General features: G+C 37.8%; 1 protein-coding gene and 1 long non-coding RNA gene across 7 annotated transcripts; one reads left to right on the forward strand and one right to left on the reverse strand.

Annotated features, from left to right (window-relative positions):
• Positions 1-1,181: 1,181 nt before the first annotated feature.
• hnrnpd (heterogeneous nuclear ribonucleoprotein D) lies at positions 1,182-15,261 on the reverse strand. 6 transcript variants are annotated; one of them, XR_506391.3, is made up of 10 exons: positions 14,846-15,261; positions 7,503-7,671; positions 7,201-7,362; positions 5,567-5,698; positions 4,600-4,696; positions 3,973-4,119; positions 3,445-3,538; positions 2,701-2,798; positions 2,284-2,390; positions 1,182-1,512 (listed from the first exon to the last, which is right to left on the reverse strand). XR_506391.3 is itself a non-coding variant. In XM_008110992.3 (9 exons), the coding sequence occupies exons 1-8, from the start codon at positions 15,043-15,045 to the stop codon at positions 2,747-2,749; spliced, it is 1,053 nt and encodes a 350-aa protein (XP_008109199.1). In that variant the 5' UTR covers positions 15,046-15,261; the 3' UTR covers positions 1,182-1,512; positions 2,701-2,746. The 6 variants fall into 6 exon arrangements, 5 of the variants coding, with proteins under 5 accessions (XP_008109199.1, XP_062837617.1, XP_062837618.1 ...); XM_008110992.3 differs by lacking the exon at positions 2,284-2,390; XM_062981547.1 differs by having other exon boundaries at positions 1,182-2,390.
• Positions 15,262-15,342: 81 nt separating this feature from the next.
• On the forward strand, positions 15,343-22,953 carry LOC134299265 (uncharacterized). Its single transcript, XR_010006451.1, has 2 exons — positions 15,343-15,892; positions 19,232-22,953. It is a non-coding gene; the product is annotated as an uncharacterized LOC134299265 (long non-coding RNA).
• Positions 22,954-23,051: the final 98 nt, after the last annotated feature.

Raw genomic sequence — 23,051 nt, forward strand, 5'->3', positions numbered from 1 at the left:
TCTCCCCACTTTACAGCTATATCCACCTGCCCTTTATATCTTGTGAGTTAATCTGCCATGTTCTACAAAAATTAGCAAAATAAGAAAATATATTAAAAGAAAGTCATGCTAAGGAAATTTTTTTGCATGGATATGTTTTATATGTGAGGCTGTTAAAAATACTACATATGTCTATGTCCGACTGCAAGATTTGGGAGAGTTCACCCACTTACCAGCAGTAATTATCAATACAAACATAGTGAGTTTGATGTTGAGACTTTGTATATGTTGCCCTATTTAATTCAACTGCTAGTGTTTTCCCCATATATCTATTTCTATAATTATCTGATATATTTTAAATCAAAGTGTTGGTGTCTATGTACCATCTGCAACGACATTTCATGGCCAACACGAGCAATCCCCAGACTGGGTAAGCACTGCTGTAGTATTCAAAATATAGCACAGTTAAGAGACCTCAGTTGTACATTTTTTTAAATTAAAAGTTTGCTAGAGGAAAGACCTGACAACTGGAATCACAAAACAATAAGATTTTTATTTTTTTTAAAAAATCTGGAAGCAGTGATCAAACTTTTAAGTTCTCAAGCTGCTAAAGCAGAATGTATGCATGGCAGACTGTTGCTTTTATAAGATATTGGAACCCTAGTATCTCTTCTCTGAAGGCAGGACGATTCTTATTGAACAATCCATATCTACAAGAAACTAGAAGAAAAAGTTACTTTTCCTGGAACTTATCCCTCTGTACTAACTAAACAGCAAACAGTGATTTGTGTTGTCGAAGGCTTTCATGGCCGGAATCACCAGGTTGAGGTGAGTTTTCTGGGCTGCTATGAGGTTTTTGTGTCTGTGGTAAGTTCAGGTTGCCTCAAAAAGACAAGAGTTCTTTCCCTCAACCTAGCATTCCACAAGATATATAAACCCCACACACCTAGTTTCCAACAGACCTCACATCTACTGAGGATGCCTGCCATAGATATGGGCGAAATGTCAGAAGAGAATACTTCTAGAACATGGCCATACAGCTCAGAAATCTCACAGCAAGAATAGTGATTTGCATATAACGGCTAATATTTTCCCCATTTCTATTAGGTAGATACATAAGCAGTTTAATACCAAAACTATAGAGAATGATAATTTCAAATTCTCCAAGAATTTCTCCATTCTTGAGAAAAAGAAAGCCGATGCACATTTATACAAAAAAATTTATTAAAAAACCAGTAAGACACTACTACATCATGACACTGTCACACTGGGCTTTAAACACAAGACTTGCTCTACAATACCAGGGTACAAAACGGGTGTGGGACATAAATCAAATTGATTCTTAAGCATAGCAATTAAAAAAATAAGACGGTGAAAGCAATTCTGTAATGACAACGCAATCAAACTTCGGGGGACCAACATCTTACTTCCAATTCAGGAGCTTGATACAAAAAAATTAGTTTGAACTGCTATTAGCAGGCAGCATGAGCCACCTCAAAAATGAATCTTCAAATGACAATACTGCTTGTCCACCTAGAGAAAAAGAAAGAGTGGTCAATTTCTGAAGACATTAATTGCAGCCAAGTTACAGTGTTTAGATACCCCTATGTCCCACTATGCAAATACTGTATCAACATTAATCAAATACTCCTTTTAATTAAAGCTGAACAGGAGAGTCCATGAGCTGGAAATCCACATGTGCACCACTGTTTGAAAAAGGATCTTTCCACATGTCTGAAATTACTCAAGAAATACTTGTTTATTCAACCAAATACCATCAAGTAGTTCCCCAAACCATTAATACTCGACCACCACCAAGTTGCGCTAATTTGGCAAGTGGCTATCTTTGGCCCAACATTTCTGTTAAAAGACTTATACTGGCCAGCTAAACAGTGCTACTTGTCTATTATGAGAAATACAACAAAAAGAAAAGGTTAAATGTATACTACAAATAAATATATATTGAAAAGTCAGAGGACTTGACACAACAGGACTTCAGCTCAAGAACATCTTGCAATTACGGCTACAACGTCTATAAAAATGGGAAAAGCAAGCATTAAAATAGATTAATAATAAAATATAAAATTAAGACTGGAAAATCCAGAGACAAGCTGTATCCTTAGAAGAACAAACAGTTAAAATTATTCAGTAAGTTGACGTATTTAACCATTACTGGGCCTGTAAAAAATGCATTAAAATTACATTACAAGTAGTCTGTTTTACAAGCAAAGAAATAAGTGAAGGCAAAGCTTGAAGTATCCATTTTATTATAATGCTGATACAGGATGTTGGAAGAGACCATACCAAACGGCAGCATTCGAGAGCGTGAGCATCTCGTACCCTGTCCGCATTGAGCGGGCCTGTGAGAATCGGGAAGTCAGCGCGACACAGGGCCTGCAAGGAAGTTCCCGCTGGCGGGTACAAACAAGGTATAATATCAGAGTTAGTAGGCAATACTATTCCGCTGCAATTCCTTAATTTGTACCCATTAGCAGTACTTTACCTGTTAATTTACTGACTTGTTAATTTATAGGGCAAAAGGCAAAAGCTTAAGAGCACCTGTGTTACTTATCTTCAAAGTCACTACGTTACATTATGGTAAGCACTTCTGGGTGCTGTGAAATTTTAAAACATCAATCATTACAATATCTTACACAATATATTGGAAGACTACTATTAATTTATAAAGGTCAGAATTCTGCTTACAAATCTAGAGCATACCTGTTTGGGATAGGCTGCAAATGGAATAATTTAGTACGGCTTGTAGCTATTTTGATGACCTCCTCTCCGAGACACCTTCCCGTAACCACCCTGCTGATCTAAGTAACAAAAAAGGCATTAAGGATTATAGATTCCCACAACCACCATCTATTTGTGTCATAAAACGTCCATATATCTAAGCAGGCTTTTTACCACCTAGTAGAATCACACACAGAACTGGAAGAACAGACCCTTATATTAAACTCATCAATTCAAGATTAATTAATATGAAGTCATACACTTAATAAGATTAGCAAGGTAATTAAAAAGTTCTATATTTAAGATTCTCAAAATAAATCAACAGTCATCAGGTTAAAAGGCTATACTTGAAAAATGCATGTCACTAAAGAAATATTCTAATCTCACAGCACAGTAGAAAGGATAAGCAGCAAGCATTTAATGTTTATATCCAAAAGGGCAGGGCAAAGGTTTCATGTGAGCTTAACTATACTAATCCATAACATAAAAAACCCTTAAAAAGCCAACTAGAACAAGTGCAAGATTAACTGTGCACCTGTGCTGCCATTAGGGGAAGTCTGCTCAAAACAAGAATAATACTATTTCTTAACTCACAGGTAACAAAAATACAACCCTGTTACTACGCCTGATTAGCATTAAGTCAGAGGAAATCCAGTTGGCCATTAAAGAGACTTAGTTTCTACCATTGTCTCGGCTTTCAACTCCCCAACTTCAAAGTAAATTTACTTGCAAGTAGGTGCACCAGCTTTCTGCTTGAGCCAGCTTGTTTCTCCCATCTTTTTCCCCTTCAGTGTGCCCTGGCAGTTCTTTGTGCAGTATACTACAAGTGCACAAATAACAATGCAGGAACAGAAATTAGGGATGCAGAAAAAAAACAATGCAGAAGCAGCCTTGCACAGAAATATTGGAAAAATTAGAACACTATTAAGGAAGCTGTCACCTTCCAAATTGCTAAAAGAAATTCCCTCTGCCAAAAAGAGATCTAGTATTTTTGGTTGAAATGCTTTAAAATTGTGCCTTTCATCAACCTAAAGTAAAAAAGATATACCCCAGACTAGCTTTTCTTGACTTTTTTTACCCTGGAAGAACCTTTTTGCATAAAAATTATTCCATCACGCTCTCTCATGAAGCCTGAGGATTCCAGAGAAGCCTGACAGAATCCTTGTCCTAGACAATGATAGTTACACTGAAACATGTTGCATTTATTTGTATTTTAAATAGCAAGACAAGGGGCATGCACTGTCATATACTTACTGCTATAATCTCCATAGCCGTAGTAGTTGTTGTAGCCTGTGTAGTCATAGCCTCCATAGCCACCATAGCCTCCACTGTTGTATCCATAGTTGCCATAGCCCTGATTCCAATAATTACTATATCCTGGGTTCCAGCTTTGATTGGGTCCTGTATGAAAGTTAAGAGAGAATCATGGAGAAAAGAGCACATGAAAAGAGGCAATCTAAAAGTTAGCATGATAACATTCAGCACATTGATGTGAAATCAAGGCAAATAAATAATTTTAATTTTCAGGTTGGCAGGTCAATTAACTGTATTTTTCAATAGCATCTGTACTTCATTTTGTCAAACAATGGAATGTATTAACTGACTGTCCCCGGATGGTACCCTCTCAGGACTCATGCACGCTTACAATGTTAAAAGAACTGTCTTTTAAGTAGTGACATGCAAATTAAGGCCTTCACCAAAAAACAAACAAGGACAAGAGCACGTAAGAGAGTAAGGTTTGCAGATAATCTGACACAATTTAACAGTTGGAAAATATAGCATTAATGAGATGAAATATTAAGATACACATTCATTTGTAAGGGCTTTTCCTCCCTCAGATTTCAGTGTTTATATCAACATGCCACTTATATTGAGGCTTACCTCCACGACCACGGGCTCTTCCTGGAAATCCCCCTCGGGCTCCCCACTGCTGTTGCTGTTGATATTGTTCTTTTGACATGGCTACTTTTATTTCACACTGAAAGAATGAAAACAAATTTATAAGGCAATGCCACGCTTCCACAAAATTCTAGTAAACAGCTATTCTGCGTTAAACATTTGAGTACTAATAAACCATTCAGAAGTAATCCGAAGGAGCACTAGTATGTAAACATCATGTGATTTTTAAAAATGTAATTGGATGAGAATTGGTTTTATAGCAACTTTTCATCAAGCATAACTATGGTGGTATTTTCTGTCAGTGTTGAATGACTAACTAGCTACTATATAATTTTAGCAGTTTTAATTTTTTTAAGTAACTTGCATTTGAGATGAAAATTCAAAGTGGACACAATAATATTCCTCAGCTGCAAAATCTGCAACAAAATACTGTACTGCAGGTACACTGCTCTATTCAACCAATTTTTCTGGCAAATTTCATCTTCTTGTCAATCAAAATTTTGTAGTTAATATGCTCAGTATTTAAAATTATTCTCGTTCATTATATTTTAGTATTTCTACAATAACTGGCAGATCTCTATGTTAATATCATGAATATGAATAAACTCTTTGGACATATAAGCAGTATTAAGGGTGACTGAATTAACTATTTGTATGTACCAATTCCAGACAATTCAGTCAATTCAGTCAAACATTTTCATTTAAATCTTATTACAGATGCACTGGCATAGTCACACTTTTTACAAGTGTACTTTCCCCTTTTACATTTACCAATAGGTATTCCTCATTTGTATTTTTCTGCCTACATTTAAGCCTTCAGAGCACTAGTTATCAACCAGGGCACAACTAGGATTGTTTCTAAAATAGAATCATAGGTCTTATAGCATCAGTTGTTACCAACTGAGCACAAGCAGGATTTTCTAAAATGCAGTCATAACTTTAAACTTACCTTGCTGAGACCAACATTGTGGTATTTTTTCTCCATAATTTTCTTCACTGGCTCTTCATCTTTGAAAGTAATGAAACAAAATCCTCGGCGCTTGTTGGTTTTATTGTCCATGGGAAGCTCTATCGATTCCACCTATGAAGAAATACACGTAAACAAAAGAACCAATAAGCATCAGTGATTTTGTTTCCAGAAATAAGGAACATTGCCACCAGATAGAAGCTCATGGGTACATTTCTATGAAAAAGAAACAATTTTACTGTTTCTATAAATATTTACACTATGGCTAACAAAATTGTAAGTACCTTAGGAGAACTCCATATAACTATCAAAATTCTTCTCTGACAAGACAAATTGCCTCACATTTGCATTTCCACTGATTTATCTGAAGGAAATTACTACCCCCACAGTTAGTTAGTTCACTGAATTCACTAGCAAAGCTCCCATTTTTTTCAGTAGAATGGAAGTACCCTAAGGCTCTGGAAACTAATTACCACTAATTTAATTTATATCTGCTGAAAGAGTGAGTCACTGAAAAGTGATGTAGAGAAAGGAGAATATACGCTCTAAAATGGAAAGGCAAAATGACATGGTTGGGGGGCTGATGTCACCAGGATTCAAACTATATTTGCATCAGAACCTTGATGGAACAGTAATAGATTTCTACATATGTAAGTGAAGTGGATAAACAGGCTGTACAGAAGAGTGTCTTACTTTCTGTCATGTGGTAAGCGTCATACAAGGCAAATGAAATGATTGCATATCTAGGCAATGCAAACAAATACAGAGCCAGGTCTTGAACAACTGTCCCACTTACCCAATAAAAAGCTATCGAGCTCTGCACATATCAGAGGAAACAGAAGATTAAATTATTATGAAAGTGGCATTTGCCTGAAATGTACATTTAATTCCATTAACCATGAAACACGTCACTTCTTTCCCAGTAGGTTTGTAAGAACACCGTACAATTATCAAGTTAAACTGATAACACCTGGGTTTTAATATTTAACTGAGTAATCTATTTTGAAATCCTATTGAAAAGCTGCCATTTAATCAGGCATAATTTTGCAAGTAAAATTTTAGAGAAATGGTAGATGGCAGGAACCATGTTAGAAGAGGCACCTCCTCCTTTAAAGTACCATGAAGTATCTTTAAGATGAGATCTGCTTCTATTGTTTGTTATTGTGTGCCTTCGGGCTATTTCTGACTTACAGCCAAAAACTGTACAGCCAGACTATAATAGGTTTTCTTTCCAGAATTTGTTGAGGGCAGCTGCCTTTGCTTTCCTCTGAGGCTGAGATAGTGTGACTTGCCCAAGGTCATCCAGTGGCTTTCCATGGCTGAGCAAGGATTCAAACCCCAGTCTCCAGAATCACACCCTAAAATTCAAGCCACTATACCACAATGACACCTAATTGTTTACTTACAGCACTTAGATAGAATCCTGTTATAGAAATCACGATACTAGTTAAACGTGAAAACCATAAAGATTTGAAAAATCTATTAAAATACCTATGGGGATAACCTAAAAGCAAATATTATTCTGCAATATTATCATAGACAATTTTATTTAATAATTTTTTAAAAGAACTGTTAAAATCACAACACTACATAACCAAAGCAGGCAGTTAACTTACTTCACCAAATCCTCCAAAGTATTCTCTTATTTTCTCTTCAGGTGTATCTGGAGACAAGCCCCCAACAAAAATCTTTTTAATTGGCTCTTTTGTTTTCATTGCTTTAGCTCTTTTAGGATCAATCACTTTGCCATTCAATTTATGTTCTTTCTGATCCATAACCTGCAAAAAGTAAAGAGATTTAAGAATGAAAGGTACTTTATAAAATAGCATCTTAAGGAACTTTTAATAGATATTCAACAATTATTCTCTATGATTATATTTTGTTTCAAAAGTAACATAATACTTGAAAACAAATTTACCTTGTCAACACTCTCAGCCTCCTTGAACAATATAAAACCAAAGCCTCTTGATCGTCCTGTAATAGGGTCCAGCTTCAGGGTACAATCCACAACTTCACCAAATTTAGTGAAGTAGTCCTTAAGATCTTTCTTCGTAGTGTCCCAGCTAAGGCCTCCAATGAACATTTTCCTAAAGAAAGAAAAGAGTGATAAGGCTATGGAACTTGCTCTTGGAAGTTCACAGCATTCACACTGTACACTTTCACAGCAATCACTAGCAATAGTACAGCAAGGTATTTCAGAAACTTACTTCAAATGTATGATTAGGAAAACTTTTAAAGACAAATGGTTCAAGTCAACGATCTTGCTTCATGACCCAGAGTGAACTACGAAATTAAACGTATGACATATATTCCAAGCTCTAATGGCAAATCCAAGAGATAAGCTATTTATGTTATTATGAGCACCATTATAGGATTGCCACTGCATGAAGAGAAGATTAATGTGTTTTTCCAAAACGTTGACATGGGCACCTGAACTACCATTAGAAAATCCATCAAATACAATAACCAACTACACAAAATACACTGACTTATCCTACCATTTTGATGCCTGGGTGGTTCTTTCAAAAGTAGGCATATAACACAAACTTTACATCATATCTAACCAGAATTTATATTAACTAGAGGAAGGGTAGACAGCTAAGTGTCTTTCCAGCATGTTTCTATGACACAATCAGCCTGACCACTGGACAAGCAGGAGCTGCCTTATGGCAACTGCAAACTAAAACATTTAGGAGGACCTCACATACCTAGTCCTCCAAACCAGACCACATGATAACAAACTGAATCATTCCTCTACTCTGTTAGCTAATACAACAAGATTACACCCTTCTGAGCAATACAACAATCCGACTTTACATTCAGTGAGTATCTAAATGAACAAATTCCTAAAAATGTTCTGTAACACAAATTACCATACTAGGCCAAAAGAATAGAAAAAGTTGTGGAGATTAATTCATGTATGAACTAGTTTGCTTATGTAGGGTACAGATATCATGATGACAGATCTTTGTTATATCAAATATGCTACTTAGCAGCAATTTCCCAATAGGCAGGAACATGTCCTGCCACTCCCTGAAACACAAAAGCCAAACCAGTAATTTATTATGTAAGATTCAAAAGTTCCCAAAGAAGCCAGTGTCTGGATAAACCCAATGCTCAATTATTCTGAGATGAATGGGAGGGGGAAGTTTGCTCATTAGCCAATGAATCTTGTTTTACTCCTCAGAAAAAACACGCAAGCCTTATTTAGCAAGTGCCTCATTTAACAAGCTCGTCTTTGCCCAGGCAAACAGCAATGTAGCTCCTGATCTTAAAACTGCACCTTTGCCTGCAGAATTATGTGATGTAACATGCCCCTCTTGGAAGCAGTACTCACGTTCTGGGACAGATTTCACTTTCACATTAAAGAACCAAAAAGTGTTAATCTGTAACTGAGAACATTAAGAGAAACAGCAGAATCTGAAATCTTCCTGAAGCTATCTTTTGCAGCACTTTACAAAAACAAGTATTGCTAGAACATAAAAGTATCCCAAGGAACAACATTATTAGTTTGAGCTATTGATTAATTTTAAGAGGAAATTCTATGTTGTGTAGAATATGATAATCGTATCAGAAGCCTTCACTAAATGCATGCTTGAAATGACAAAAGCTGCTCACCCATCACATGCCGCAGTAGGAAGTGATGATTGTTAATCCAATTTAGGTATATAATATCACCTCACAAATGAAGACTTGCTAAATTTCAAGATCCTATTTAAATAAAGTCCAATAGGGAAAAGTGCCTAATGATAATGGTGCACTACTTATTCCCGACTGAAGCACAATTTGAGTAAATATATATGTTATAAAAAGTTTGAAGTATTGAAACCGACAGAACACAATTGCACAACTATATGTGGAATCACAGCCATACCAAAAGAAGCTTAAACACACACCCCACACCAATAAGGGTTACAAAAGCAAATCAAGAGTTTGTAGAAAGATCTGTACTTGCTCGCCGAGGATCAGATTCATATTAAAGTAATTAGCACACTTGTTTTGCTTAATCTACACTTTCCCAGATTTTAGCATACTGTACAACATTTCTTCAAGAACAAATCCAGTACAGTTTATGAAACAGTCATACTAGGAATATGTTTTTAATACAGAGTGAAAAAACAACACATAGGATTTCTTCTCTGCAAGGTTTTGAGACTTTCCATACTTCCACTATTTCAATCTTTCCTGTATGCAGACACAACTAGTCTACTCTCCACATTTGCTGCGTTTAGGGATGCTCAGCAAAAGTAGAAAACTACGAATTTAAAAAACCACTTTTTTACCTGAGAGAACATCTATCCAGGAAGCTCTAGATGTACCAACCAGCACAATTCTATGATCAACCTCTACTGGAAACTGACTACTGAATCATACTGGAGGACCTACAATTAAGTGTTCTCTATAAGAATCTCAGTTGTCCAGCATAATTCTATGGTTCTCCAGCACAATAGTCACATTAGTGAACCTAGAGGTTCCTAGAGGGAACAGATTGATACTATCTGTGAATAATCAAATCTACAAAAGTGAAATCTGAAAATATGGATGGCCAACTGTAATATCCAAACATTTTTAGAAAAGTGGATCAAACTCCAGGATCCAAAGCCCACATATTTTTAACAGACAGTTCTACTGGCTCAGGAAAGAACTGGATAGAATTCTCAAAAGCCACATTAAAACAACTGCCAGAAGTGTTATAGCACTTCACATACAGGATTACCTGCAGTAGAAATTATATAATATCTGTAATAGGCATTTGAGGAAACTAGTAATTGCACTGACATATCACATAATCATCATAATCACATTACAAACCACATAATCAAGGATCAAAACCCTTACAAAATGATACTTATTAGTTGAAAACTTAACAATTTAAGCTTTCCATCTTCTTGCAGACATCCTCACAGGAGAAAAAGCAACATGTCCTAATTCTCAACAATAATTTCTAAATATAAAAAAGTCTAAAAATATCACGTACAGGCACTGATGCAGTGCCACAATGTTAAGAATGAAAAACAGGTTTAATGACAGCACAAAAGATTAGAGAAAATATGTTCATATGAAAACTGAAAAGAATATATTGTGTTCTATGATGCAAGAATTTCTGGCCATCTGTTATATAACATAAATACTAAAGATGAAAAAAGTCTCTTACAGCATAAAAAAGAGGAGGGGAGAGAAAAAAGAAATGTAGCAACACCTTTAAGAATAACTGGATTTTATTTTTCCACGATCTTTCATGGGTACTTCAGATGCAGTATGTGGGATAAATATTTATGTCATGTAACTCTAATAAACAGCTGGGTATCTCCAGCTAGCCATCTGCCACATTTGACAGTCAGAGGTCTGTCAACACACTATCTCTCACAATTCACAACTGTGTTCCCGTTTGCTCTCTTCTCACCCCCTTCAAGCTTGTTTGGTTCTAAATCGCCCAATGTCTTTTCATTCACATTGATCAAGACCACAGCTGTGCAATTACCACATATGGCTTGAATGAATTTCCAAATCCTGTCTTAAATGCTATAAAGCATTTGGGACATTATTTTAGAACACTATTAACTCTGTATGTAGTTTAGATCCCTGTCTAGCAACTGAATTGCATTTAAAGCACAACAATCCAAAGGATCGCTATTTCCCTACTGTTCCACTCAAAAACATTATGGGGCTGTTCATATTTGCTTCTGCCATAGACCAATGTTTTGCATTCTGCCCCAAAGACATTTATTACAAAAAAAACCCCAAATTGGAAGTATGTTACAGGACACCTTTTACATTTGCATTTTAAATCTAAGAACAATACGTATTGCTCTACTGATTTTTTGTATGTTGAGCCAAATACAGCTTGAATATCCCTTATTTGAGATGTTTGGGATCAGAAATGTTTTGTATTTTGGGGGGGGGGGGATTTCATATATACACATATATATACATTCAAATATGTCCATAAGTATTTATTTTGAAAATAGGACCCAAAACTAAACATGAAATACATTTGTTTCATGTACACCTTATACAAATATCCTGGAAGTACTTTTATGCACAATATTTTAATTATATGCATGAAGCATAGCCTGTGTGCACTGAATATCAAAAGGCAAAGGTGACACTATCTCAGCCACCATGTGAATAATGTTGAGTGTTTCAGAATGCTAGATAAGGATGTTCTATCTGTATCTTGCCATGAACATCTAGACAAATCCTTTAGAATAATAAAGTTGGAAGAGACCCCAGGGGCCATTCAGTCCAACAACCTGCCATGCAAGAGGACACAATCAAAGAGCTCCCAACACACCGCCATTCAACTTCCTACAGAGAAAAGAGATTCCACTACACTCTCAGGCAACATATTAGCTGTTCCTAATGTGTAGTTGGAACTTCTTTTCCGGCAAGTTCCTTTATTTACCCCTTGGTAGTGATAAAACATTTTGAAGAAATTACCCCTTAGTGTCCTCCCTGCAACCACCTTGCCACACAAAATAGACAAAGAAGAAATAAATGGGGGTCACTCCATGTAAAAGTTGCATAAAAGGCAGAAACTCTTCATTCATCGTGGAGATGGCATTGTTGCTATTTATCCAAACTATCACTGTAGGCCTCAAGCATACAATCTCATCCTTATAAACAATCTGAACAAACCAAACCAAATAACTCTTTTTTTAACCAACTTCCAAAAGTTCATAGAATTTCCTTTCTCTAGCTTCCTGTTTGACTTGAAAGCCACACAGTCACTTCAGACTTGGTGCTAAGGCAATTTCCAAGGAGCAACATAAACAGGGCAGAGGAACAGAGGAAATGGTGATGTACAAATGGGAGATCCCCACGGCACTCTGGAACAACTTCTCATAGAAAGCAATGCAGTTGGCCCTCCTTATCCACAGATTCAACCACCAACAGCATAAAAACTGTATTTTCAAAACATCCCAAAAACAAACTCATGTTTGGCCAATTTACATATATTACCATGCTGTTGTATATAATCAGACTTGAGTATCCACAGATTTCAGTATCCACAGAGGTCCTGGAAATGAGTTGCAACACTTAACACAACCATGGATCATTTCTATGTCTGCCTCTGCAACCTGGCATCCCTGTGTTCTATTGGTAGACCACAACCCAAACGTAAGTCAACAGTGTGATGTGGCAATTTAAAAAGGCAATGCAGTTCTAGGCTGCACCAACAGGAGTATACTGTTCAGACAAAACGGAAGTAATGACCCCACTCTGCTAAAAGTAGGCCGAACTAAAAGTACACCCCATACTATCTGTACTGATGTGATACCAATTTCAAAGAACAGTAATCAAAAGAAAATAAAGACAAATGAAGACCAAAGCAACTTCAGGGCACAGTTCTGCTGTATTATACATGCATTTATAATTTTTATTTAAAGCATTACAGTACAGTATTAGGGAAAACATCCAACAGTAAAATATGCTGCTGCCTAGAAAAATGGCAAAGTTTCCTTTCTCTAGATATACAATATATAAAACATGCATTAATCTAGTAATGAAAAGATTAAGACAAAGACAAACTATGTAACATGGTTATACATGGACTTTAATTTTTATTTAAAATATTAAAATATTACAGTACGAGGAAGAACTGGGGACAGTGGAATATGCTACTGCCTGGGCGGGTGGTGAAATCTCCATGCCTGGATATACTATTATATACCATATATTAATATAATAATTTAAAGAACTAGACTAACTTAATCTGTGTAACACTATTATACGTGTATTTTAATTTTTGTTTAAATTATGCTGCTGTCTGGGTAGGTGGTGACTCTTATTCTCTGGATATACTATTACATATATATAGTAATTAAAATATTAAGACAACCTTAGCTTACAGTAAAACTGTAACACCATTATATGTGTATTTTAATTTTTTACTTAAAGTATTACAGCATGAGGCAGATCTGGGGACAGTGGAATATACTGCTGTCCCTGAGTGGGTGAAATCTACTTCTCTGGATATACAATAAATACACAAATTAAAACATTAAGGCAAACTTAATGTTTTAATTTAAAGTTGTGAAGTCTTGTTCTCTGGATATAGGTAAAGGTAAAGGTAAAGGTTTCCTCTGACGTTAAGTCCAGTCATGTCTGACTCTGGGGGTTGGTGCCCATCTCCATTTCTACACCGAAGAGCCGGTGTTGTCTGTAGACACCTCCAAGGTCATGTGGCCGGCATGACTGCATGGAGCGCCGTTACCTCCCCGCCAGAGCAGTACCTAGGTATTGATCTACTCACATTTGCATGTTTTCGAACTGCTAGGTTGGCAGAAGCTGGAGCTAACAGTGGGCGCTCACTCTGCTCCCCGGATTTGAACCTGGGACCTTTTGGTCTGCAAGTTCAGCAGCTCAGCGCTTTAACACACTGAGCCACCAGAGGCTCCATTACATATACATATATATGGCAATTGAAAGATAAAGAAATATATATATATACACACATAAGATATTAAGGCAAACTTAACTTATTAACACATGCATTTTAATTTTTGTTTAAAGTATTACAGAATGAGGAAGAACTGGGGATTGCAGAATATGCTGCTGCTGAGCTAGTGGTGATATACTATAATATATATTAATACAGCAATTGAAAGATAAAGAAGCTTAACTTACATATATAGAGCAATTAAAAATAGGTTTGTTTTAATTTTTACTTCAAATATTACAATATGGAGAAGAACTTCCAACAATGTAATTAGTAATTAAAATATTATGGCAACCTTAACTTAGGGTAAAACTGTAACACTATTTTTATATATGTATTTTAATTTTAATTCAAGTATTACAATAGGAAGAACTTCATGACTGTACGAGCTGTTCCAACAGTGGAGTCTGGTGGAAACTCCTTCCTTGGGGGCTTTGAAACAGAGGCTGGATGGCCATCTATGAGGGGTACTTTGATTGTGCTTTTCCTGAGGTAGGAGACTAATGGCCCATGTGGTCTCTTCCAACTATATTATTGTATAATAATTTATATATTACAACTATATTATTGTATGATAATGTAGATTTTACAACATATTGTTATATGATGGGTCTCCCTCTTTTCAAAGCAGAGGCTGGGTGGCCATCTGTCGGGGGGGGGGGGGCTTTGACTGATTTCCTGAGTGGAAGAATGGGGAAGGATGAAGAGGAAAGAGGGAGGCTTTCAATGTGACTCAATGGGGAGGAACACAACACAACACACACGCGACGCGCAACCCATTCCCAGACCCATTAAATTCAATTTGGTTGGAAACATACCCAACGTACCCTTCATCCTCCTCATTCTTGCTGGCGTCGATTTTGGCGCCTTCGGATTCGCCGCCGCCCCCTCCGCCGCCCCCGCCTTCCGCGCCGTCTTCTTCGTCGTTCCCGCCGACCGCGACTCCCTCTAGCTGCTCGGCCTCCTCCTCATAGGCCTCTGCAGCCCCTGCGTCTCCCACGAACTCTTGGTCAGACATATTGGGAGTTGAGGAGAAAGCGGGACTCGGCAAAACAGGGAGGAAAGTCGGCTCAAAACACAGCAGTTGACGCAGCCTCGCTTTTACTCTCCTCTTTTTTTCTTTTTTCCTTCCTTTCTTTCTCTCACAGTTCCTTTTCTCTCCTCTCTCTCTCGCGCGGTAATGGCGCCGCCTCGCTGATCCCAACCTAAAATGGCGGACGGAAGGAATGCGGCGGCGAAGTCGCGGTCACGTGGCCGGCGGCCTACTTTCGGTCCCTCTCCCGTTCGCCGATTGGCTGAGATAGAAGAGCGCGCCCTCACGCGCCCTCCGATTGGCTGGGAGAAAGCGCGCCCTAGCCGGCTCTCTCATTGGCTGGAGGAAAGCGCGCCCTGGCTCGCTCTCTGATTGGCTGATAGGAAAAAAAACGGGCGCAAAGAAAGATGACGCCTGTCTGGCGTGTTGGCCCAACATGGCGGCTTTCCCATAGAATATAGGCCAGGCCTGGACCAACTTAGTATTGGAAATGGCTGCACCCGGTCTCCGGCACATATGCCTTTGGAAAGTTAAAAATGTCATATCCGTTTGGCGGATGCCCTATGCCAGCTAATATTGAAAACACAAGTATGGCCATCAGATTGTGGGGAAAAAATTTATATCCCCATACCAAAAAAGGGAAATACTAAAGAATGCTCGAACCTCCGTACAGTGGCACTTATTTCCCATGCCAGTAAGATAATGCTCAAGATCCTGCAAGGCAGACTTCAGCAATACATGGAGCGAGAGTTTCCAGATGTCCAAGCTGGGTTCAGAAAAGGCAGAGGAACGAGAGACCAAATTGCCAATATCCGCTGGATAATGAAGGAAGGTAGGGGGTTTCAGAAAAACATATTTCTGTTTTATTATTATAATAATAGTAATAAATCTTTATTATTATCCCGCTTTTCTTCCTCACGGGACCCAAAGCAGCTTACAACATACAGTAGAGTCTCGCTTATCCAAGTTTCTGGATTATCCAAGCCATTTTTGTAGTCAATGTTTTCAATATATCATGATATTTTGATGCAAAATTCGTAAATACAGTAATCACAACATAACATTACTGCGTACTGAACTACTTTTCCTGTCAAATTTGTTGTATAACATGATGTTTTGGTGCTTAATTTGTAAAATCATAACCTAATTTGATGTTTAATGGGCTTTTCCTTAATCCCTCCTTATTATCCAAGATATTCGCTTATCCAAGCTTCTGCCGGCCTGTTTAGCTTGGATAAGTGAGACTCTACTGTATTAAAATCACATGAACAACAATCAGAGCACATCACAATAAATATAAGCATAATAAAATAAACAAATTAAGAAAAACAACTACAATATACATTCAAAGTTCATGTGGCATCGTATCGAGACAGGTATTGCACTCTGCTCCAATCCTGTCATTCCTGATTAGTTTTCTTCGCTAAATGCCTGTTTAAACAGGAGGGTTTTTAGTTGGTTCTTAAAAGAGACAAGAGGAAGCTGTTTTAATTACTTTGGGGGGGAGTGTTCCATAGGGTAGGAGCAACCATCAAGAATGCCCTCTCCCTCCTTAATGTCAGTCTTATTTGCAACGGTGGTGGAAGTGAGAGTAGGGCCTCCCCTGAAGATCTTAAAGAGCGGGCCGGTTAGTATGAAGAGATGCAGTCAGATAAGAAAGTTGGACCTGAACCGTTCAGGGCTTTAAACGTCAAAACCAGCATCTTGAATTGGGCTCGGAAACGAATTGGCATTGGCTTGACTATTCTAAAGCCTTTGTGTGGATCATAATAAATTGTGGCAAGTTCTTGGTGATATGGGGATACCAAGTCACCTTGTCTGTCTCCTAAGGAATCTGTACAATGACCAAGTAGCAACAGTAAAAACAGACCACGGAACAACAGACTGGTTCAAGATTGGGAAAGGAGTACGAGAGGGCTGTATACTCTCACCCTATCTATACAACTTGTATGCAGAACACATCATGTGAGGAACTCCAAGGCTGGAGTTAAAATTGCTGGAAGAAACATTAACAACAATACATATGCAGATGATACTACTCTGATGGCTGAAAGTGAGGCGGCGCTGAGGAGCCTTATAACCACGATGAAAGAAGGAAGTGCAAAAGCTGGGTTCCAGTTAGACATAAAAAAACCCAAGATGATTGCAACCAGACTGATTGATAACTGGCAAATAGAGGGAGAAAACGTGGAGGAAGTGACAGACTTTGTATTTCTAGGTGCAAAGATTACTGCAGGAAATCAAAATACTCTTACTTCTTGGGTGAAGAGCAATGACCAATCTCGATAAAATAGTGAAGAGCAGAGACATCACACTGGTAACAAAGGTCCACATAGTTAAAGCAATGGTATTCCCCGTAATAACCTATGGATGCAAGAGCTGGACCATAAGGAAGGCTGAGTGAAGGAAGATACAGTAGAGTCTCACTTATCCAACGTAAACGGGCCGGCAGAACGTTGGATAAGCGAATATGTTGGATAATAAGGAGAGATTAAGGAAAAGCCTATTAAACATCAAATTAGGTTATGATTTTACACATTAAGCACCAAAACATCATGTTGTACAATAAATTTGACAGAAAAAATAGTTCAATACACAGTAATGCTATGTAGTAATTACTGTATTTACGAATTTAGCACCAAAATATCACGATGTATTGAAAACATTGACTACAAAAATGTGTTGGATAATCGAACGTTGGATAAGCGAGTGTTGGATAAGTGAGACTCTACTGTAGATGCTTTTGAAGTGTTGTGTTGGAGGAAAATTCTGAGAGTGCCTTGGACCGCAAGAAGATCCAACCAGTCCATACTCCAGGAAATAATGAAATCAGGAAAGCTTGGTGAAGATAATGATACTGGGGGAAATTGAAGGAAAATAGAAGAGGGGCCGACCAAGGGCAAGATAGGATGTAGTTCTCTGTGTGTTGAGTACACAGGGTATCATTCTTAATCAATAATCCATAGTCTTCAGGTATAGTTGTACTCACTGAAGTCCATAAGCATATTTCTGTACTGAAGTTCAGAACAGCAACATGCATCCACCTCCACTGAGATGTGATGCAGACATGCATCCACCTCCATTGAGGTATAAAGCAGACACTGTAAAATGGAGTCCTGAGTCTGAACATGCTCAATACACTCACATGTCTATAACCCCTCCCACACCAAAGAGGTAAGTCAAACTGGCAAAATCAACATACACATAGAATACAGGTTAGCAAATATATACATTAACAAATGAACAGTGAAAGGCAACCTCACAAGCTTTTCACTGTTCATTTGTTAATGTATATATTTGCTAACCTGTATTCTATGTGTATTTTGATTTGCTAGTTTGTCCAATACTTGAGCCCTTCCTCCAGGTGTTTTGCACTTCAACTCTCATAATTCCCAACAGCCAGTAGTTTAAGTCCAAAACACCTGGAGGGCCCAAGTTTGCACAGGCCTGGGCTAGAATCTAAGGTGAAAGACTGCTGGTGCCAAACTATAAAACCCAGGATTCTATTAACACTTGACCATAGCGTCTTCACTATTGAATTAATGCAGTTTGAAACCACTTCAACTGCTATGGCTCAATTTTAAAGAATCCTAGAGGTTTCTGGAGGCACCAGCACTCTGGCAAAGTGAAGGTGACAGGGGACCTGATTTCATTTATTAATAAATAACGATAGTATGAAGAATAGTTTGATTAAATAAATAGCCTTAGTGTTAGAAGAATTTACCCATGAGAAACACACACAGAACAAAGAAAACATGTAACAAATGGCAATTGAAAGAAGAGAAGCAGACAATAAATAGGCCATCACCTTCTTAAGCAATGCAAGGAAGTCTATGTGACCCAGGGAACTCATACAAGCAGGCAATAAAAACCATATAGAGACAACAGCCTTAGATATAGGAATTAGTAATGGCATTTTGATGGGTTTTTTATTTTGATATATTGAATTTCCCTTTCCTGAACTGTTTTGATAAGCATCTGAACAAAGGGGTTATGGGAGGATGAAAAGAGAAAGGGACAAGATGAAAGTATTAAATATGTGAATTGTTCTTTGAAAAGCCTATAAGATCTTTGTTGGAGACTTCATTGGTGTGCTCCTTTCCTTCAGGACAGTCACCAGCAGCTATATTTGGAAATAAATCTGTGTATTTCTGTCTCCTCTTCCTCCTAGTTCCTTATTGAAAAACCGGACCTCGGAGGTTTCACAAGGTTTGCCTTCTTAAAAAGGGGCATCACAACTGAGCCTCTTAATTAGGAGGCTAAAGTCCTTGCAAAACTTCAACTCCCAGGACTCCATAGTATTGAGCCAGTTAAAGCGGGGTAGAACTGCTTTAATTCTACAATGAAGATGCACCCCCAAGACTCATAAATGCATCTGTTTCCTGTTTCATTTACACTTTGTAAGGTAAAGGTAAAGGTTTTCCCTTGACATTAAGTCTAGTTGAGTCGGACTCTGGGGTTTGGTGCTCATCTCCATTTCTAAGCTGAAGAGCCGATGTTGTCCGTAGATACCGTCAAGGTCATGTGGCTGCATGGAGTGCCATTATCTTCCCGTTGGAGCGGTACCTATTGATCTACTCACATTTGCATGTTTTCAAACTGCTAGGTTGACAGAAGCTGGGGCTAATAAGCAGAGCTCACCCTGCTCCCTACCCACTTTTTGGCCAGCAAGTTCAGCAGCTAAGCAGTTTAAGCACCACTGAGGGCTCCTTACACTTTGTACACACAGCTATTTTTCAAAGAAAGAGGCAGGCACCACTGCCTCTGAAGGTTTGCCAGAGAAAACCTGGTGAAATTCATGGGGTCACATCAACAGGTGACTTAAAGGCAGACATGCAATTAGGTACAATCTTGACATATATAGTCTGATAGTAAAGTTATACACAATGTTTTTAGATAATTTTGTGTATTAAACTAGGTTTGTGTACATTGAACCAGCGGGGAAACAAAGGTGTCACTTGCAAATCAGACTTGCCAATTGCACCTTTCACACTTGGTTAATTGACATTGGTTCTTTCTCGCACCCTGGACATTCCACAGGTATATATACTCCACTTCCTTTACCACCATCAGATCCTGTGAAAATGCCAACCGCAGATACAGGCAAAACATCAGGAAAAGATTCTGCTGGCACATATTGGCCATATAACCCAGAAACCACACAACAGTCCAAAGGTGTCACTGTCTCAGCCACCCCACTCAACTGTTTTGGATTATTTCAGGCTTCAGAATTCTGAATATGGGATACTCCACCTGTATATGATCAAAGACGATTCCTTTCTTGGATCCAGTGAAAACAAGATACTGGGATGACACCCCAAAGAAGCCTAAATTGACTCAGTGATAACAGAACTCCAGATTGCAGCTGCATTTGGTGAAGCAAGAAAGGTTTTTTACAATGGGACTTTACAAACCTTCTGATATTGTGTAAATGTTTGATTCCTAAAATTGGTCAAAAACAAAAGTTTAGAAGCTGACTGCTAATGTGGTACATGGTTGGCCCCTGAATATTAAAGAAATAAGCATGTCTAAAAAGCCAGATGTTTCTGTAAGAAATACAAGTTTACCACAAGCTATTTCTGGGAAGAAGGGACCTAACTCAAAAGATGTTTGATAGAGAAAATAGCAAACAGGTGACCTGAATATGGATAGGAAAAAACTGAAAAAGCATTGGTATTGCCATTTTGTGCTGGATGATGCAATCATCTTATGGCTGACCTGTGTCTGATGACAATGTGTTGGCAGACAGCCATTTTAGAAATGGTTATTGATTAGTTACTATATAAGGCCAGTAAAACCTCATCTCTGATTACATGGAATAATATTTTTAACCTTAATGTGGAGTAGTTGATTGGGCAGATAGGTTCTGGAGAGAATACAAAAGCTATCTCAAAAGGCAAATACTTAAAACTGTTTATATGGCCCCCAATTATGCCCTTTCAGCTTTTATGCTTTCCCGTTCATAATTAAAATGCTTGAAATGGAAGAGCTAAGAGAACTTCTCCTCCTAATATCTTAATATGCTGTATTACGACTCTAAATGTATTGCTGTTTAAAGTCCTTGACAAAACAATGTGTAGAAATGCCTGCTAGTGATAAAGCAGATGATGTGAAATATTTGTTACGAATGCAAGTCTCGATGTGGAGTTCGTTTCCAAAAGGTCCCATCCATCTTAACAAATGTTATAGAAAACAGCCCAAACAATTAAGCTGCCTGCTCATACTCCTATGCCAAAATGTCCTGAAAGTTCAATAGTTCAACAAGTCTGTAAGTGGAGTATTGATGCTATATTTGCTTGCTTGAACTATACCAGGCATGGACAAACTTCAACCCTCCAGGTGTTTTGGACTTCAACTATCGGCTGTTAGGAATTGTGGGAGTTGCAGTCCAAAACACCTGGAGAGCTGAAGTTCATCCATGCCAGGACTATACGACTGTTCACAGCTTACCATTGTAAATGAGCCTACTCAGGTTTTTATCTATGTTTTATTGTAAATATGATTTAAATATGTTTTACCGATTTGTTTTTACATTGTTGTGTCTTTTGCACTGTCGGGGCTTGGCCCTATGTAAGCCACCCTGAGTCCCTTCGGGGAGATGGAGGCGGGGTATAAAAATAAAATTATTATTAATTATTATTATTAAATGAACTTGTGTGAGAATGTTGCCAATTCAGAGGCCCATATTCATTTGGCCTGGGACTGTGGTGCTGCAGATATATTTGACAGAGCCTGTTTCATCATAACCCCCCAAATAGGTGAGTTCTCTTCCAGGCCTGAAAATATTATTTCAGAGAGGATTTTGAAGTTTGATTGTTGTTATTGCATCACTTTTTTAATCTTTGAATTTTGTAAACTGTCTTGAAGTATCCTTAATCTAGTAAAATGCAACATTTGAATTTGAATGTAAATAGTTAATGGTGAAGAAGTTGTAATTCTTTATGCCACAAACTCTTGATATTTGTTACAAGCAGAGACGAGAGTTCACAATCTGCTATGCAGCCGCTTAAGAACACATGAGAAAGTTAGTACAGTACCTAAAGAACCAACTGTGAAAGGAAGACATCAAAGAAAGAGCAATGATCCAAAGGACAGCCAATGCAAAGACTTGATTTCTTTCCAGTTATGGTTTTAATACTTCTGTGATCCCAGAAATCCAAACTGTAATATAACACTTAAACCCACTAACTCAGAAAACAGAAAATGTTATTTTAAAATGTTTCTATTTGAAGTGACTGAATTCAATTGTAGCAAATAGCATCAATCCAATTTTGCCAGGTTTTTGTTCCAAATAAAACTGTATAGATCTTAATAACCCTGTGCAAAATACAAATGTTGGCATCAAGTTAATCTGTAATGACTAGTGTGCCTTAAAATACTGCCATGCCAAATTGTACCTGTGACTTCTCAGTAATCCACATGCAAACCATGTAACTAAAGTTATTTTTTTTAGAAGGCAGCACATTACATATTGCAAAACAAATAATTATGCTATAGCTACATAACTTTTGCTCCTTTTCTCCTGCCCTGCCTCCGGTATCTGTTAATTATTTGCAAATGCTTTCTGGAACAAGATGGTGAAATAAGGTAACTTTGTGGCAGGAAGACCAAAGTTAAGCACATTTCTTGTCCACATGTAGTGAAAGATATTCTCCACAACTTAAAATATACTCCAAACGAGTGGTGGGAAAATATAAGGCCATCCACAATTTCCATCAGCTCTAGCCAATATAGGCAATAGAAAGGCATGGGAATTGCAGACTCATATTAGGTGAAGGGAAAGGTTTTCATCCTGAACCTGAAACAAAGCCAGCTTTAAAAAGCAACTGCTGTTTTTGTATTTGATTGCTTTGATCTGAGTTAAGCAGTAATTAAAAGCTGTTTTGAGTAACAGTGCTGTTATGCAGGATTTCTTATATCCTGTCAATAACCGGGTTGGGGGGGGGGGGTGGAAACAAATTACGTAATGTCCTTATTTCCAATTCATTTTG

This window comes from Anolis carolinensis, chromosome 5, assembly GCF_035594765.1.
Source record: "Anolis carolinensis isolate JA03-04 chromosome 5, rAnoCar3.1.pri, whole genome shotgun sequence".
Classification (NCBI taxonomy): Eukaryota; Metazoa; Chordata; class Lepidosauria; order Squamata; family Dactyloidae; genus Anolis; species Anolis carolinensis.

Coding starts and splice junctions, on each gene's coding strand:
- hnrnpd (XM_008110992.3), bottom strand. CDS start 15,045: ATGTCTGACCAAGAGTTCGTGGGAGACGCAGGGGCTGCAGAGGCCTAT. Junction 5,699..7,200: donor ACTTTGGAGGATTTGGTGAA/GTAAGTTAACTG, acceptor ATTTCTTCATAG/GTGGAATCGATAGAGCTTCC. Junction 3,539..3,972: donor CGGCTATGGAGATTATAGCA/GTAAGTATATGA, acceptor GTGCACTTGTAG/TATACTGCACAAAGAACTGC.